General features: G+C 46.7%; 1 protein-coding gene across 2 annotated transcripts in view; it reads left to right on the plus strand.

Annotated features, from left to right (window-relative positions):
* Positions 1–4,441: 4,441 nt before the first annotated feature.
* Positions 4,442–16,891, plus strand: part of Tgm5 (transglutaminase 5) — a 25,339-nt gene continuing 12,889 nt past the window's right edge. The window contains exons 1-6 of one of the 2 annotated variants that reach the window (XM_013010225.1): positions 4,442–4,451; positions 9,448–9,627; positions 9,775–10,020; positions 11,040–11,158; positions 14,178–14,306; positions 14,857–15,034. In XM_013010225.1, the coding sequence (XP_012865679.1) occupies positions 4,442–4,451; positions 9,448–9,627; positions 9,775–10,020; positions 11,040–11,158; positions 14,178–14,306; positions 14,857–15,034 (862 nt within the window). The remainder of the gene's footprint in view (positions 4,452–9,447; positions 9,628–9,774; positions 10,021–11,039; positions 11,159–14,177; positions 14,307–14,856; positions 15,035–16,891) is intronic. The other variant, XM_013010227.1, reaches the window with a different exon arrangement.

Consider the following 16,891-nt stretch of genomic DNA (forward strand, 5'->3'; position numbering starts at 1 on the left):
CACATTTGGCTCCTCTTCCCTCTTCCTTCTCTCCTCTTCCCTTTTTTTCTCCCCTTTCTTCTTCTCTCCTCAATTCCAGCTTTTTTTTGGGGGGGGTCTGGTCGTGGGGCCTGAACTCTAGGCCTGGGTGCTGTCCCTCAGCTCTTCAGCTCAAGGCTAGCGCTCTACCACTTGAGCCACAGCACCACTTCCGACTTTTTTCTTTTTGCTTATGTGGTGCTGAGGAATCGAACCCAGGGCCTCATGCATGCAAGGCAAGCGCTCTACCACTGAGCCACCTTCCCAGCCCTTCACTTCCAGCTTTTACGATTGTTTATCCCCTTAATTCTCATTCTCCTCGCTGGTATTTTTTTCTCTCTTCAGCGGCCCACAGGCTTGAGCCTCTCCAGTCCTCCCCACACCCGGCTTCTGGGAGCAGGAAGAGTATGAGCCTGCACACTCTACTCCACCCAGTGTGTCGGGTATACCTGCCCTCACTGGGGATTTCTGCAGACGCTGTCACTACCCCCATCACTGCTGTCTTCAAAATGGCTCCCTGCCCCCAAGAAGAGTCATCTGTGCTGGCCTTTGCAGAAATGAAGCACCTGCTCCTCTAGACACTGCTCTCTTGTCTTCCTGCCTCTTCTGGAGAGGGCAACAGTGGGCAGGCTGCCTACTGGGCCTCCTGTAAAAGTCACAGTCAACCGAGTTTTCTTGTTTTCACTTGGTCAAGCCCGTCATCTGGCTTTCTTTGTTCCCCCTCCTCCGTTAGATGAGCTAGATCATCTCAAAGTTCCTTCCAGCTCAACAACCCCCAGGCTCAGAGTATGGGGCTCATCCCAACAGCATGGCACCGACAGAGATTAAATCCAAAGAGATCCTCACCTCATCTCACCTCAGCTCACTGGGCCAACCAACAGGGCCAGACAGGGACTCCCACAGGCAAACGAGTCAAATAATATCCAGACAGTGGTAAAAGGAAGCCATGCCGGCCAGGCCTGTGGCATGGCTTCTGACTCGGGTCTTCGCGTTTTCTCTGTGGAATGCACAGAGCCTGTCTGCCTCATGTCCTCTGGACTGATAGTAGTGGAAGCTGTGACCATCATCATTCATGTGCAATAGGAAGCAAGGAACTTTCAACCGCACGGTGAGAGCCGGGATTGCCCCAGGTGTAACAAAGTAAGAATACTCATGGCAGCCCACCTTCCCTAGAGGACGGCTGTGAGGATCAGTGAGAAGTGGATCCTCAACTGCAACACACACACTCACACACGGAAGTCCTCTGAGCATTAATCTCGTCTCCATTTCTGGGGGTGGCAGATCCACGTTGTAATCTGCTTCAGTGAAACCTGGGAGCCAGGGCATCATGGGCAAGGAAACTGGAACTTTCTCAAGGGTGTATCAGAAATCCATTGTAGGATCGGGATTTGCCTCTCAAGTCTGTCTGGGTCTTAGAAAGGTCTGGAGGCCCCTCTACCTCAACCTGACTCAAGTTGGCCTGCTTCATGAGAATGACGTTGTCTACATCTCTAATCAAGTGTCCCTCCTCTGAGGTCACAGCCCTGCTTCTGTCTAGACAGAAAGGTATTCATCAACTCTGCTCCGCTTCCCTGGACCATGGCACACATTGCTCTGATCAGCACTGCCTCCCTACCGCCCCACACCCACCCACACACCCTCTGACGAATGATCTGTAGGAATCCAATGGAAAGCTAAACCTGTAAAGCAGCTCATCAGGCTCAGAGCCCGAGACTTATTTGGCCCCCAGGGTCCAGCCAGAGCAGCCAAGCCAGGTTTTCCTGGCCCTGTGTAGGGTTTTGTGTTCCTGTGGTGCTTCCACGTCCTCTCTCCTGATCCACGCCCACCTTAGTCAAGACTAAGAGTGTCTCCTGACCATGTGAGATCTTCTGCCCTCTACTCCAGCTATGGGGGAAGGCTTAGTGATCTGGGCAGAGATGCTCAGAATTCAGGCCACACGGGCTGGTACGACTCAGGGGTTTTACTCACAGTGGCTGCCTGATGGCTCCAAAAGCCTCTCATCTTTTTCCAGCAGCTCTAGATTGGCTCCAAGGACACTATGTTGTGTCCCTGATTGCTGAGCAATTTCCCCTTTGGCCACTACCCTTCTCCTTACCTGCCTATCCTAACCACGCTCATCTTTCGGTCTCCTCTCACATTAAGAGCCCGCGACTCTTTCCTTTCCCCTTGCTAGCTGTGGTAGTGGGTTTGGGCCTGGATCCCTTTGTACATGCCTGTATCTTCGTTTCACATAGTTACTCCATCAGGCAACACATACAAACTAGAAAGCAGACCAGGTTTTAGCTACAGTACTGCATTAGGCATGGATGTCTGACTGCATTCACAAAAGTTAACTCCTCAGTTCATTATAAAGGATCTTGAGAAAACTAATGTCTGTAAGCCTTGATTTCCCAATCTTTAAGACAGGAACACTACAAATTCCTTTGCTCACAGAGATGTTGTAAGATTAGGAGGGATAGTGCACTTAAAGAAACAGCAAGTGGCACTTAAAAGTTATTACTAGTTGTACTGGGAATTCTACTACCATTAACTACCGTCATTATGAAGCACTGGTGATAAGAAGATTCAAACCATGCCCTCAAGGATCACTTGGAGAAAGATGGTGAGGTATAGTGTAATGCCAAGGAACAAGTGGCTAATAGGGAATGCTGGCGAGCAAGCCCCTAACTGCTAGTCTGAAGGAAAGTGCTGGAAAGTGAGATGATGCTCTTGTATCATGGGGACTGGAGAAAGTAGATGGGGGAGGGAGCAAGCTTTGTGAAAGAAAGCACAGAGATGGGTTGGGAGGACAGAAATCTGCATTAGAGAACTAAAGGGTTTGGCCCTGGACTTGAGATGGGGAGGGGAAAGACCTCCAAGGGCTCTGAGGATGATAGAAACCCCATTGCTGGGTTTTAAGAAGTCTCAAGCAATCTTAAACTGAAAATCCAGGAGAGAGGACAATGCTGGCGTACAAGTCCCTGAATGAAAAGGATCCAGCAGGAAAGAAGATGTAGGAGGTTAGGCACCCATGGCTCACGCCTGTAATCCCAGCTACTCAGGAGGCTGAGATCTGAGGATCACAGTTGGAAGCCAGTCCAGGCAGGAAAGTCTGAGACCTTTATCTCCAATTAACTACTCAAAACAAACAAAAAACAGAAGGAGAGCTATGGTTCAAGTGGAGGAGCACTAGCTATGAGTAAAAAAGCTCATGGACAAGTGCCCAGGCCCTGAGTTCAAGCTCTGGGATTGGTATGCAGGAAGTGCTTCACAGCAGGAAAGGCAGGGTACAGGGGAGTACATGGAAGTCCCGCCCTCCATGTAGGACCCTCAGCTCCCCCACTACCCCACCCCCCTCCCTGCCCCTTTCTCCTTCCTGTGCTTTGCTCCTTATGCGTGCACTCCAGGGACTTACCCCTTTCTAAGTAGGACAAAATCCTTGCTCTAGCCTCTCATCTATCTCTAGAACTCCTACATGGATCTTCTCAGTGTTTCTTCCTTCTACTGTTTTTATTAGAAATTCACCAGGAACCTGGAACTCCTCACCAAAACCAGGGCCCCTTCCAATAAAATGAAAACCATAGAGTCATATAGGCTGGGTTCTATTGGTATGTTTTTCTTGGCAGGATTAAGGTTTGAACTCAAGGCCTTGGACCTGCTAGGCCAGTGTTCCACACCTTGAGGCACGCCACCAGCCCTTTTTGCCTTCATTGTTTTTCAGGTTGAGCTGCCCATTTTTGCTGGGAGACCGCCTTGGACAGTGATCCTCTTATCTCAGCCTCCCACATCGCTGGAATCACAAGTGTGTCACCATGTTCAGATTATCGATGGAGATGGAATTTTGCTAATTTCTTTTTTGGCCTGGGCTGATTACTAATCTCTACTTCTCAAGTAGCTCAAGAGCTACTTTGCCCTACTTGGTTTCCATTTAATGTCCACCAAGTAACTCTTCCGGAACAAATGACGATCTCGGGTTCAGAGCTGGCTCTGCAGTCTCTCAAGGCTCTTGTTTGGAGCAATAGTCATGGAAGCCTCATGCTTCTTCCTACAGGGGCACAGCTCACTTTGGATCTCTTTGGGAGTCCCCTAAGTTCCTCTCTCCCTATGGCTTCCCTCTCCACAGCACAATACCCGCCAGGAAATGCCCTCTTGCCCAAGAGCTAATCAAAGGCTCACCTGGCACAGAGCCCTGATGGTTCCTCAGCATCCACACCTCTCTCAGCTGAGCAACACCGCCAAGAAAAACCAGAGGGCAGGTGAGAAAACCAGTTGTGATCTGCCCTGCAAGAGGTGGCACTTCACGGAGGCAGCCGGGCCCCGCCTTGCGTGTCTGCAGGAGTCTTGGGAATGGAAGAGGAAGCAGACACTCTAGGATCAGTTTCCTGAAGCTCCAGTCCATCCAGCTGCTCCGTGAGAGCAGCCCGAGAGCACGGAGGCAGCCACCATGGCACAAGGTAGGAAGGACCGTGGAGCTTTGGATTACAGGGACAAAAAGGATATGGAGAAGACAGTAAAAAGGCCAGGGCAGAAGGATGAATAGAGAGAAAGAAAGGAAGGTATGGAGTTGAACCAGAAAGAGTCCTCAGAACTTATGGGTGTACAAGAATCAGGAGGCAGGGTGGAGGCTGAGAGGTTAAACGCAACTGCATACCAACATGGCTGTTTCCACAGCTGAATGAGAGGGGCAGAGCCAGAGACTAGTGGATAGCATTGCTCTCCTTCTCTGCCTCAAGCTAAGTTCTCCACACTGAGCAAGTCACTTCTTATATTCCTAGCTCCTGATGCCTGAAAAAGTTGAAAGGGGTCAGACACAGTCTTAAGGCTGTCTTCCATGTCTAACGTTCTCTGAATCGGCGTGTCTTCCTTTCCTCCCTCACCTCAGGAGTCTCTTTCTGATCATAGCTAATCTTCTTGCCATTATCCTTCTTTCTATATTGCATCCCTCTCCCTAGAAAGAGTTGCTGTGAGGCTTAGCTGAAATCATTTACAGGGATGTACTTTCAATTTGCTCTACAAACTGAACAGCTTTATCTTTGTTTACTTTTTTTTTTTTTTGGTCAGTCATGGGGCTTGAACTCTGGGTCTTAGCGCTGTCCCTGAGCTCTTCAGCTCAAGGTGAGCGCTCTACCACTTGAGCCACAGCACCACTTCTAGTTTTCTGGTGGCTAACTGGAGAGAAGAATCTCATAGACTTTCCTGCCTGGGCTGACTTTGAACCACAAGCCTCAGCTGTCAGCCTCCTGAGTAGATAGGATTACAGGTATGAGCACTGGTGCCCGGCTGTTTACACTTTTGTGTATACATTTTTATTTAAAATTTTATATAAATTTCAACTATAGAAGAAATATATGAACACATATATTGGAGTAAAATAAAACAATAATTACAGATCAAGCTTTAATGCCCTGATTCCACTTCTAGCTCCAGTCCCATCTCCAGAATAACCACTGTTACCAGACTTTTGTCTACACATTATCATTCACATATAAGTATATATAATAATATAAAATGAATAGATGTATATATTCAGTTGAATACTATGGATTAGTATGTATGGATTTTTTTGTATATCCTTTTTATCATCATTCTGTAAATATTTTCCTGCAATCTGACTGTAATTCTGTCAATATTTTCCTGCAAGAAACAGTATGAGTTGCCAATCAGTACCTATTTTGTGTAGTATTTCACAATATGTGCATAAGTGATCTATTAATCCACTTTCCAACTGGGAGTTAAAACAACTGTTTCTGGGCTGGCAAAGTGGCTCAGTGGTAGAGTGCTTGCCTCGCATGCATGAGGTCCTGGGTTTGATTCCTCAGCAGCACATAAGCAGAAAAAGGCTGGAAGTGGTGCTATGGCTCAAGTGGTAAAGCACCAGCCCTGAGCAGAAGAGCTGAGGGGAAGGGCCCAGGCCCAGAATTCAGACCCTACGACACAAAGAAAAAAAAAACCACAGCAACCACCTGTTTCTAATTTCTCAGTTACATAAGCATTATTTGCAATGAACTTTTTTGTCTATCTTTTATTTTTTTTTAATTCAAGAGGGGATATCTAAGACTGATTCTGAGTTCACATACTTTAAAATCTGTTCCTACTCTCTCCTTGTTAGGCAGATGCTGCCACACCTGTTGGGTAGTATATGTCATGTGCCAACCTGAGCAGGAGGCAGCTGATGCTCTGTGTGTAGTCAACTGGTCCCACAAGGGGTGAGCTTCTTTTTCCACTATTAAGAAAAAGCCACGTCTTCCCCTGTGGCAGGATTGGGGTGTTCTTTCTAACAGCCAGCGATGGGTGGCAGCTGCTAATGGAAAACACATTGGACTTGGGTCAGGAATCCTGGGCTTTACCTAAGGCAAAATCCAAGTCTTGTTTTTTTCATTTCTGAGTGTGGATAATATAACACATTGTCTCTCCAAGATGGCGATGTCCTAACTGTCCAAAGGTGCTTAGAAGAGCGGCCAGCCCACAGCAGACAGGCTGAGATAAAAGTGCTGAGAGCATACAAAATCTGAAATGAGTATAGGGCGATCTTGCTTATATTTATTAATAACAATAATGATAAGTGAGGTTAAGAAAAGGATGTGTTCATAGTTATCAGAAGAACTCAGGGATGGGAGTTGGTATCTCATGCTTGCAATCTTAGCTACACGGGAGGCTGAGACCTGAGGATTCAAGTGTTGAACCAGTACAGTCAGAAAAGTCCAAGAGACTCTTTTCTCCAATTGACTAGCAAAATGCTGGACTAGAGGTGTGGCTCAAGTGGTAGTGTATCAGTCATGAGCAAGCAAGCCAGTTGAGAGCTCAGTTCCAGCTATTTTATGAACAAAAATAAATAAAATACATAAAAAGAAACTATGCAATTCAGTGGCCTTAGTATATTAGTTTTCCAAGCATACCACTATCTAGTTTCTAAACACTGTCATTACTTCAAAAAGAAGCTCTTTACCCATTAGAAGTCACAGCCCATTCTGCCTTCTTCCAGCTCTGGCAATAACTAATCTACTTTTTGTCTCTATGGATTGCCTTTTCTGGACATTTCATATTAGTGGAATTGTACAACATGCACCCTTTTGTGTTTGACTGGCTTTCACTGAGCATTAATTTTTCAAGGTTCATCCATGTTGTAGTATTTCAACATTCTGTTGTGACTGAGAAATAGTCCACCACAGGGCCACTCCACCATTTGCTGGTTCATCAGCTGATGGACATTTGTATTGTTTCCATCTTTTGGCTACTGCATGCAGCTAATGCTTCTTTCCTGTACAGGTTTGTATGAATGTATGCTTTCATCTATCTTCTGTATAATCCTAGGGGTGGGACTTCTGGGCTACATGATAGCTCTCGGTTCCACATTTTGTGCAATGCCAGTGCTGTGCACCATTTGTAAACCCATAAGCAATGCATGATCAAGGGTCTTGAGGGACGCTTATCTGATAATGAGTTAAGGGGAGGGGGTGTAGAGAGACCTGGAAGGCAGAAGAGTTGTTGGGGGCTGTTCAAGTCACTAGGCACAAGGCAAAGAGAGTGGAGAATGATGTGCATGTGGAATGCACACCAGGGATGTTTTAATGGAAAGACTGAAGGGTGACATGTGAATTGCTACAGACTAAGAAAGAGGCAGGGAAGCACAACGTAATTTAAAAACTAAACAAACCTTAAGTGATTGGGGACGACCATAGTCAAACAAGAAGCCAGAAACATGGGACACTAAAGTAAGAAGATAGTGTGAAGCCAGGCTAGGCTACAGAGAGAATTCTAGGCTATCTTAGGCTATATAGCCAGACCCTACCTTTAAACAAATAGACAACAACAACAGCAACTCAGAAATAACAAAAATCAAAAACTGAGTCCATAGCCGGGCGTCAGTGGCTCACGCCTGTAATCCTAGCTACTCAGGAGGCTGAGTTCTGAGGATCACGGTTCAAAGCCAGCCCAGGCAGGAAAGGCTGAGACTCTTATCTCCAATAAACCACTAGAAAACCAAAAGTGGTGCTGTAGCTCAAGCGGTATAGCGCTCACCTTGAGCTGAAGAGCACAAGGACATCACCCAAGCCCAGAGTTCAAGCCCTACGACCGACAAAAAAAAAATAAATAAAACAACAAAACTGAGCCCTCCTGGGAGAGGCACAAATGGAGACCAGTGACTTCAGTTTGTGTTCTAATAGAATCTCTAGAAGGCTGAATTTTCCTCAGTACTCCAGATCCTAGGATATTGGGCACACAGCATTGGTAATGGTCAAAGAATAATCAAATTGCTAAAAGTAGGGCAGCCTGTCCAGGGGCAGCTAATCCTGGGATTTACATCCAGGTTTGGAAGCAAGTACAAGAACAAGTGAGAGCCGGGCCCTGGTGGCTCATGTCTGTAATCCTAGCTACTCAGGAGGCTGAGATCTGAGGATCATGGTTCAAAGCCAGCCTGGGCAGGAGAGGCCGTGAGATTCTTATCTCCAATAAACCACTCAGAAAACAAGAAGTGGCGCTGTGGTTCAAGTGGTAGAGTGCTAGCCTTGAGCTAAAGAGCTGAGGGACAGCACCCAGGCCCAGAGTTCAAGACCCATGACCAAAAGTAACAATAACAACAAAAAAAACAAAAAAAAAACAAGTGAGACTGTTATCTTGAGTTTAAGAAGGTGGTTATAGGGGTTAGGGGTCGTGGCTCCAGTCTATAATCCTAGCTACTTGGGAGATCAGGGGATAATGGTTCGAGGCCTGCTTGAGGAAAAATTAGTTTAAGAGACCCCATATCTCAACAAATGCTTCCAGATCTGAAGGAAGCACTTAGGCTGGGCATAGTGGTGAGTTTCTGTCATGCCCAATAACACAGGGAAACACAAGCAGGAGGAACACAGCCCAGGCTGTCCAGGGCATAAACCGTCCTTGAAAAAAACCAACAGCCAGATGCTGGTGGCTCGCGCCTATCATTTAAGTTACTCAGGATGCTGAGATTTGAGAATTAAGTATCAGAACCAGCCCTGTCACACAAAACTTCCAGACTTTTTCTCTCTAATTAGCCAGCAAGAGAGAGCAGGGTGGATAGGGAGGGAGGGAGAGAGATTGGGGAAAATAAATTTAAGAAGAATAAGAAAGAAAAGGAAAGAAAAGAGAGGTAAGAGAGGTAAGTGGTGTTGGGGTGAATCTGAAGACATGCTAAGCTGGAGAGAGGAATCAAGCTTAGGTAGGTACACAAAAGAAGAGGCAGAAAGACATGAACATCCAAGTCAGGGCAAAGAAGAGGGATAGAGGGAGGGAGGGAGAAAGCCAGGGGAGAGGGAAGGAGGGAGGGAAGGGAACTTGCATGCCTAACACCCGATGTGATCCTCATGTCAAACCTGTCAGGATGGTATTATTTTAACAACATAGAAACTGAGGTGTGCAGGCTAAGTTACTTTCTCAAGTTTGCTCAACTAGTAAGTGGAAGACAAGACTGGGCCTCTTGTCTGCCCATCACAGGGTTAGAGGTGGCCTTCGTGGACTTCCAGAGCTCCCGGAGTAACATGCAGCACCACACAGAGGAGATCAGCCTTGACCACCTCGTTGTTCGCCGGGGCCAGCCCTTCAACATCACCCTGTATTTCAGGAACCAGGGCTTCCAGCCAGGCCTGGACAGCATCATCTTTGTTGCTGAGACTGGTAGGATGGTCAGCTGGACCACAGGGAGGTGTGTGTGTGTGTGTGTGTGTGTGTGTGTGTGTACATGTATCTGTGTGGGTTGGGGTGACTGTGTGGACAGGATAGTAATGATATGATGGGGGAGCTTTGGCTCTACTTCCTTGCTAGGACCTCTGCCAGATCTGGCCAAAGGGACTCGGGCAGTGTTCAGCCTGACAAGCGGTAACAGGCCCAGCCCTTGGATCGCTGCACTGGAGACCAATGAGGCCAACGTGATGGAAGTGAGTCTGTGTGCCCCACCCACGGCAGCTGTGGGTCGGTACCTTCTGAAAGTTCGCATCGACTCCTTCCAGGGTTTTGTCACAGCCTATCAGCTCGGGGAGTTCATCTTGCTCTTCAACCCTTGGTGCCCAGGTAAGGCGTGTGTCTACGCATGGCTCCTGCATTTCAGTCTGTGTTGCCAAAGAGCTAAACTCAAGAATTTCCATGTCCCACCGTCTGGGTACCCACCAACTCACCAGTCTCTGAACTCAGCCTCCAACTCTAACCAGAATAACGAGGACAGGAGGACCTTACTGTTTATTTACCTGTTTGGAATTTTAAAAAATGAATCCAATAATCTTAAGTAGGAAACTATGATGATGATAATTGATCATCAGTAACATCTTTCTTCATCATACATTGATGTTAACTGAATTTATTTTAAAAGTAATAAATGGACTATGCTGAGTATTTGGGGAAGGAAGTTAAAAAAAACAAACAAGACTTAGAGAAAGCAAAAAGAAAGGAAAGGCTGGGAAGGTGGCTCAGTGGTGGAGTGCTTGCCTCACATACATGAGGCCCTGGGTTTGATTCCTCAGCACCACACAAACAGAAAAGGCTGGAAGTGGCACTGTGGCTCAAGTAGTAGAGCTCTTGCCTTGCGCTGAAGTCCTCAGGGACAGTGCCCAGGCCCAGAGTTCAAGCCCCACTACCGACAAAAAAAGAAAAAAGAAAGAAAGGAAAGAAGAAAAAAGAAATGGAAGGAGAGAGGAGACAAGAAGGGAAGGGAAAGAAAAGTAGAGGAAAGGATGGAAGGGGTAAGGGAGAGAAGTTACAAGGCAAAGCACACCAATCTACAAGTACATTCTCCAGTAAAATGAATCTGTTACCATTCTTTTGTGTAGCCTTATAAATGTATTCTCTACACAATCAAATATAAAATCTGTTACTCTGCCTCATGTTTATATTGAGTCTGTTGCTGGTAGTAGTGTGGGCTCCTAAGATCCTCCCTCCCCTCCTCCTCCCCCACCCTGTCCACCTCTTGATGTCACTTGGTGGTGCCCGGTCCAGAACTCAGATTCCATAGGACTGTAGGGCTAGGAATGGGTCAGGGAAGACTGAAGACAGGAAGCTGACTTTTCTGCTTTGTCTCTTCCCGTGTTGATTCCTAGGTGATGCTGTCTACTTGGACAGTGAACCCCAGAGACAGGAGTATGTTGTGAATGACTATGGCTTCATCTACCAAGGGAACAAGAACTGGATCCGCCCATGCCCCTGGAACTATGGACAGGTGAGTCTCAGCCCATTCAGACTCGGGGTTTGTGAAGACATGGGATGGGAAGCAGGGTGAACTGCTGACCCATGATAACTAAATGGTACCAGAAAGGTATGAAATGTGATCCCAGCTGCTTAGGGAGGTGTGTTCTTTGCTGATTACTTTGGCACTGGGCAATAAGACCTAGAGAGAAAGGGCCACAGCCCACAGCATTACACTGAGGATGGCAGGAATGAACAGGACACACAATGGCAAGGATGATGCCTAGTATTGTTTTTTTGCCAGTCAAGGGGCTTGAACTCAGGGCCTGGGCACTGTCCCGGAGCTTCTTTTGCTCAAGGCTAGCACTCTACCACTTGAGCCTCAGTGCCACTTCCAGCCTTTTCTGTAGATGTGGTACTGAGGAATAGAACCCAGGGCTTCATGCATGTTAGGCAAACACTTCATCACTAAGCCACATTCCTAGTCCAGATGCCTGGTATTTTTGTGTTTTAAACTGTTTCCAGTTGGGGGTCCCACTTTCCACTTTCTCATTTCAATCTACACAATCCATAGCAATGGAGCAATGGATTCTTTCTATGAAATCTGTCACCCTGATGAAAATTTGCCCTGACTGTAGCTGGAAAAGGGACAATGTGTAGCAATGCCTCTTGACCTCAGGACTATTGCTTCATCCCTTGTTTTGATGACACATCTTTTCATTGTAATACATACATCATTGTCTTTAAAAAAAAAAAACTTTTCAGAGCAAAGGTATGGTGTTGCATGCCTGTAATCTGAGCTGTCAGGAGGTTGAGGCAGGAATCAGGAAAGATCTTGAGTTTGAGTCCATCTTGGGCTACAGTTTGCAAAGAAAAAATTTTTACATGGACACTGAGAACATGCAGGTCATCTTAAGCACTGCTACCCATTTGGTAACTGTTCCTCTATACTTTGCTTCCTACATGTCTTCAAAAATGTATGATCTGTGACATTGATCAAGATATACTGTACCTATAAACTGCTTTCTTGAATGGTAACCCCTTTGTACAACTACTTAAAGATAATAAAAAATATAATTTAAAAGAATATACGATCTTATATCTAAAAATAGTGTCTTATCCTTTGTAATGCTTGGAAACTTTTGTCTTTCTAGAAGCCTATCTCCTACTTAACACTCACCCACTCCCTCCAGCAGGTGCTTCAGGAAGTCCAAGGCCAGGCCAGGAAGAAAGGTCTCTGCCCTCAGGGCTCTGAGGAAGGGAGAAGATCAGCCCCTAGCCATTCAGAATGGGTGTTGGCTGGGACACTGGGGTTCTGTGTAGAGCTTTGTATCAGTTGGATATGGGTTCCTCTTCTAGCGGTCCCTAGACTTCCAACACAGGTGGCCTTCAGTTAACATGTGTCTACAGTTCAAAGGAAACTGGCAACCTCAATGGCCCCACCTCAGGGAGCCAACTGCTCATTCAATGTGGGATCTTGTGAGAGCCTGGGTAGAAGTTTGCTGTCATCTATGAAAATTACAAGTGAGGAGCTGCTGCCTTCTGAGCCCTGGCCCTTCTTGTTCTGTTTGTCTTCTTCAGAAAGCATGTACTGAACATCTGCTCAGGGCCAGGAAGGTATTAGAGGTATGTGAGTAGTGGAAGATGGAGGAAGTCCTAGATAGGTGAAAAATAAATATAACACTGACCTGATTCCACAGGTGACATATATAGTATGATTGAGAGACGTGTGCAGAATGTTGTAGAAACTAGGAGGAAGGCTCTTGGATGAGCACTAGGTACTGAAAAAAGCTTCCTGAGACAGAAGCTGCTTGAGCTGTTAGCCATGGCAGAGGACAGGCCTGAGCCAAGACACAAAGGCCAGAAACAAGTTTGGCCTGCTACTGGGCTTATAAGGAATTTGATATCGCTGGAGCAAAAAAAATGGTGATTCAGGAGAGGGGAGGAGCTATGGAGATGAAATATTGAAGAATCAAAGCTCCAGCCCTCTTTAGGAACCATCCAATCCCCACCTACCTCTCCTAGCCTCTCAGCTCTGTTTTTCTTTTCTCTTCTCTTTTTTGCCAGCCCTGGGACTTGAACTCAGGGCCTGGGCACTGTCCTGGAGCTTCTTTTGGCTCAAGGCTAGTGCTCTGCCAGTTGAGGAATCGAACCCAGGGCTTCATGCAGGCTAGGCAAGTACTCTACCAGTAACCACATTCTCAGACCTCAGCTCTATTTAAAACTGATTAGCCACACTGTCCCCTTGGGAAGACAGATTGGAGAAGCCTCTTGCTGAGTATGGCCCACTGTGACAGGGAAATAAGCACATTCATTTACAGTGGCATCTTCTTACAAAAATATATGGGGGACCCTACACTGTGCTGGGTACTGTGCCAGGCCTGGCTTAGAGAGAGCTGGATAGAGACAATATCCACTTAGGCAGAAAAGAGGAGCCTTGACTATATTGTGTAACTAAGTGATGGACATGGGGATGTACCCAGAGCTACAGACCTAACCACAGGATAGGCCAGGGAAGACCTCGGAGGAGGAAGAAGCATCATAGTAGGTCTGAAGAGCAAGGAGGAACCCCAGGGTGGGAAGTTCTATAACTCACATGTGATTGGTCAGTCCAGAGCCCAGTGGGTTGTGGGTATCATGGTAGGTTCCCTACCCACATGGCTGCCAGGGATCAGCTGGGTCACCAGGTAAGTGTGGAAGAATTGGCAACTTGGTTTTAGCTAGAACAACTCAGGGGATCCAGGAGGGGATACAAGATGGATGGAGAGAAAATGGAGAATTTTCACCAAGACAGATTTGAGAAAACTCAATGATCACAATAATCATTGTAACATGAGCAGGAAAGAACTTGACTTGCAGCATATACTCATCCAGTGAGGTTAAAACCCCAGATCTTTGCCGGGGAGGCTCTTGGGGTCTTTCTGTTTGATCTTCTAAATGGGTTTTATTTTGTAAACATACTCTATTGGAGAGCTGGGTGGGGAGGGTTGTGTCTTTCTTCATACACACATGCCAAGCATGGGTACCTTTCTTCTCTGCACCTCCTCTTTCAGTTTGAAGAGAATATTCTAGACATCTGCTTGGAGCTGCTAGACAAGAGTCTGCATTTCCAGATCGACCCATCCACAGACTGTGCCCTGAGGGGAAGCCCGGTCTACATCAGCAGAGTGGTGTGTGCTATGGTGAGGTCACTGGTGTACAAGGGGACCTCTGGCCTCTCAGTTGTCCTCTGCGTTGCGGACAGGGCGAATCATGGAGCAGAATCCCTCTGCAAAGGCATGTAGGTGTTCTCCACTGAGCGTGGAGATAGCTGGGGATAGAGCACCACCTCTGTTAATTCCAGATTCCATGTGTTGGAAAAGCTTCAGCTTGGGGAATTGTTTTGCTGTTTCTAGATTTTCCTTATTCTGAAAGTATTTTTAAAAGCACCCAGAAAGACTGGGGTAGAGCTCAATGGCAGAGCACTTGCCTAGCATGCTCAAGGCCCTGGGTTCCATTCTGAGCCCTGAAAACCAAAACCAAAATCCATTCAGGGCCAAGCTCCATCTTCACAGGAAATTGAAACAGAAGAGTAATAAACAGAGGAACACAACTCAGACTAGTTGACCTCCATCTTCCAGCAAGGCTGGAAGTTCCCCGGTAGAGTGAGAGCCAAAGGTCTCCTCTGTGTTTCAAGGCCCAGGGATTTTTCCTCACGTCCATCTTGGTCTTCTGTCTATGGCTTCTCTGCAGATCAACAGCAATGATGACAATGGGGTGCTAAATGGCAACTGGAGTGAGAATTACATGGATGGTATCAACCCTGCAGAATGGACGGGAAGCGTGGCCATCCTGAAGCAGTGGCATGCCACAGGCTGCCAGCCAGTGCGCTATGGGCAATGCTGGGTCTTTGCAGCTGTCATGTGCACAGGTAGGAAGTGGGAAGGACTCCTATGAGGAGGTGCAAAGCGTCCTCTGAACCATCATACCCCAGTTGCACAGTTCCTACCAAGGGAAGCCTTCTCCGTTTAAATCTTATCACAGACCTTAGGTCTCACAAATTTGGGTTTATTTTAGATGACGGTTCTAAAGAAGAAATCATCACATACATCCCAAAACTTGATGCCTTTCCCTTTTTCACACAACCTAACAAAATATTCCTAAGACAGAAGAAACTGCAAAGGTCTCCAAGAGAAGCCAGGCCAAGTAATTAGAACGGGCTTAATGAAGATATTCACATGGAAGGGAAATGTGCTACTGAGCTGTGGTCTGGGCCGTGGGACTAGTACAATGTGGCAGACTAAGAAAATGATCTTGAATTTGAAGTTGTCACAAGACCACACGAAGACCAGTTTTTCAGAGAGGGCGTGGATTCTAAATTAATGGAAGGGAAAAATACTTAGGGGGTAAAGAAGGCCAATGGAAGTTCGATTTGTGTGTGGCAAGAAGAGCTAGCCACTGGAGGAGGTGAGGAGGAAAGCTTAGGGAAGTGACATCTGGAAATGAGTCACATGTAGGAGGTGACAGCCAAGGCCCTCTTGCCTCTTCATGCCTCCCCCAGGGATACTCTCCTGCTCCTGCGCCTCACCCTCCCTCTGCCCCCATGCTCAGGGCCGCTGTCAGCCTCTTGACATGTATAGCCACGTACCTAATGATTATTCATGTTATCTGGGGAAAGATGTCAGATAAGGCTTCCACTTTACAGGACTCCAGTAGCATCCGGCAAGGCCAGATCTGCACATAATTTGGAGTTTATTGGTAGTCTAAGCTTTTGGTATAGAAATTTGCAATGTGACAGGCTTGGTGAAGTCTGTGAACTCACGTGTGCCAGGCCTGTCTCCGGGCTCTCAGATGGATGTGACAGCCCTGGAGGAATCCCAGAGAGCCACAGGCTGCCGAACACACCAGAGCAAGCCGAGGGCACAAGGGGATCTCTGTCAGCACTGACAGAGGGTGACAGAGTGAGTATACGTCAACTCTGCAACTATAAAGAGTGATCTTGAGATGGATGCTTTGATGGCTGAGGGATAAGAACCAAATAATTCAACAGTTCTGATATCAAAAGTCACAGACATCAGGGTGAGAGAAAATGTAAGACTGACAGGCTGAGGATGGATCTTTTGAAGATAAAAAGGAACCTATTAGTATGGAGGGAAAACCAAGTGTCAAGGGCCAGGGGTGTGTGTGGCGGGAGAGAGCCAGGTTTGGGTGGGGTAGTCTAGAACCAGGCGAGAGAGGTGGAGACAGTGGATAGAGGTTATGCAATAACAGCAGAGCAATTAAAATGTTTACCAGAATCGTGGCCCTTTGGTAATCTTGGAAACACTAAGTTGGGCAAAGGGGATCCAATATGGCCCAGTCCAGTTGAAACTCAATTAGCTCTTACCCAAAGGGCTATTGTATTATATATTAATATATGTGGCAATTTAAAAACTTCACCCATTCATCCAACACTTAAACCTTTAAACTGTGTTCCAGTTATGCATCCATAAAAAAGATAGAGAAGGCCCAGATTCTTTGGTCCTCAACTAAAAGGAGTTAGCCAAATTCCTTAACCCTTGTCAAAGCATGTTTTTTTTTTTTAATTTTGTTTTTTGGGTCCAGTCGTGGGGCCTGAACTCTGGGCTCATCAGCTCAAGGCTAGCGCTCTACCACTTGAGCCACAGCGCCACTTCCAGCTTTTTTCTTTTTACTTATGTGGTGCTGAGGAATCAAACCCAGGGCCTCATGCATGCAAGGCAAGCACTCTACCACTGAGCCACCTTCCCACCCAGCCCTCAAAGCATGT

Source organism: Dipodomys ordii, unplaced genomic scaffold, assembly GCF_000151885.1.
Source record: "Dipodomys ordii isolate 6190 unplaced genomic scaffold, Dord_2.0 Scaffold11, whole genome shotgun sequence".
NCBI classification, from domain to species: domain Eukaryota; kingdom Metazoa; phylum Chordata; class Mammalia; order Rodentia; family Heteromyidae; genus Dipodomys; species Dipodomys ordii.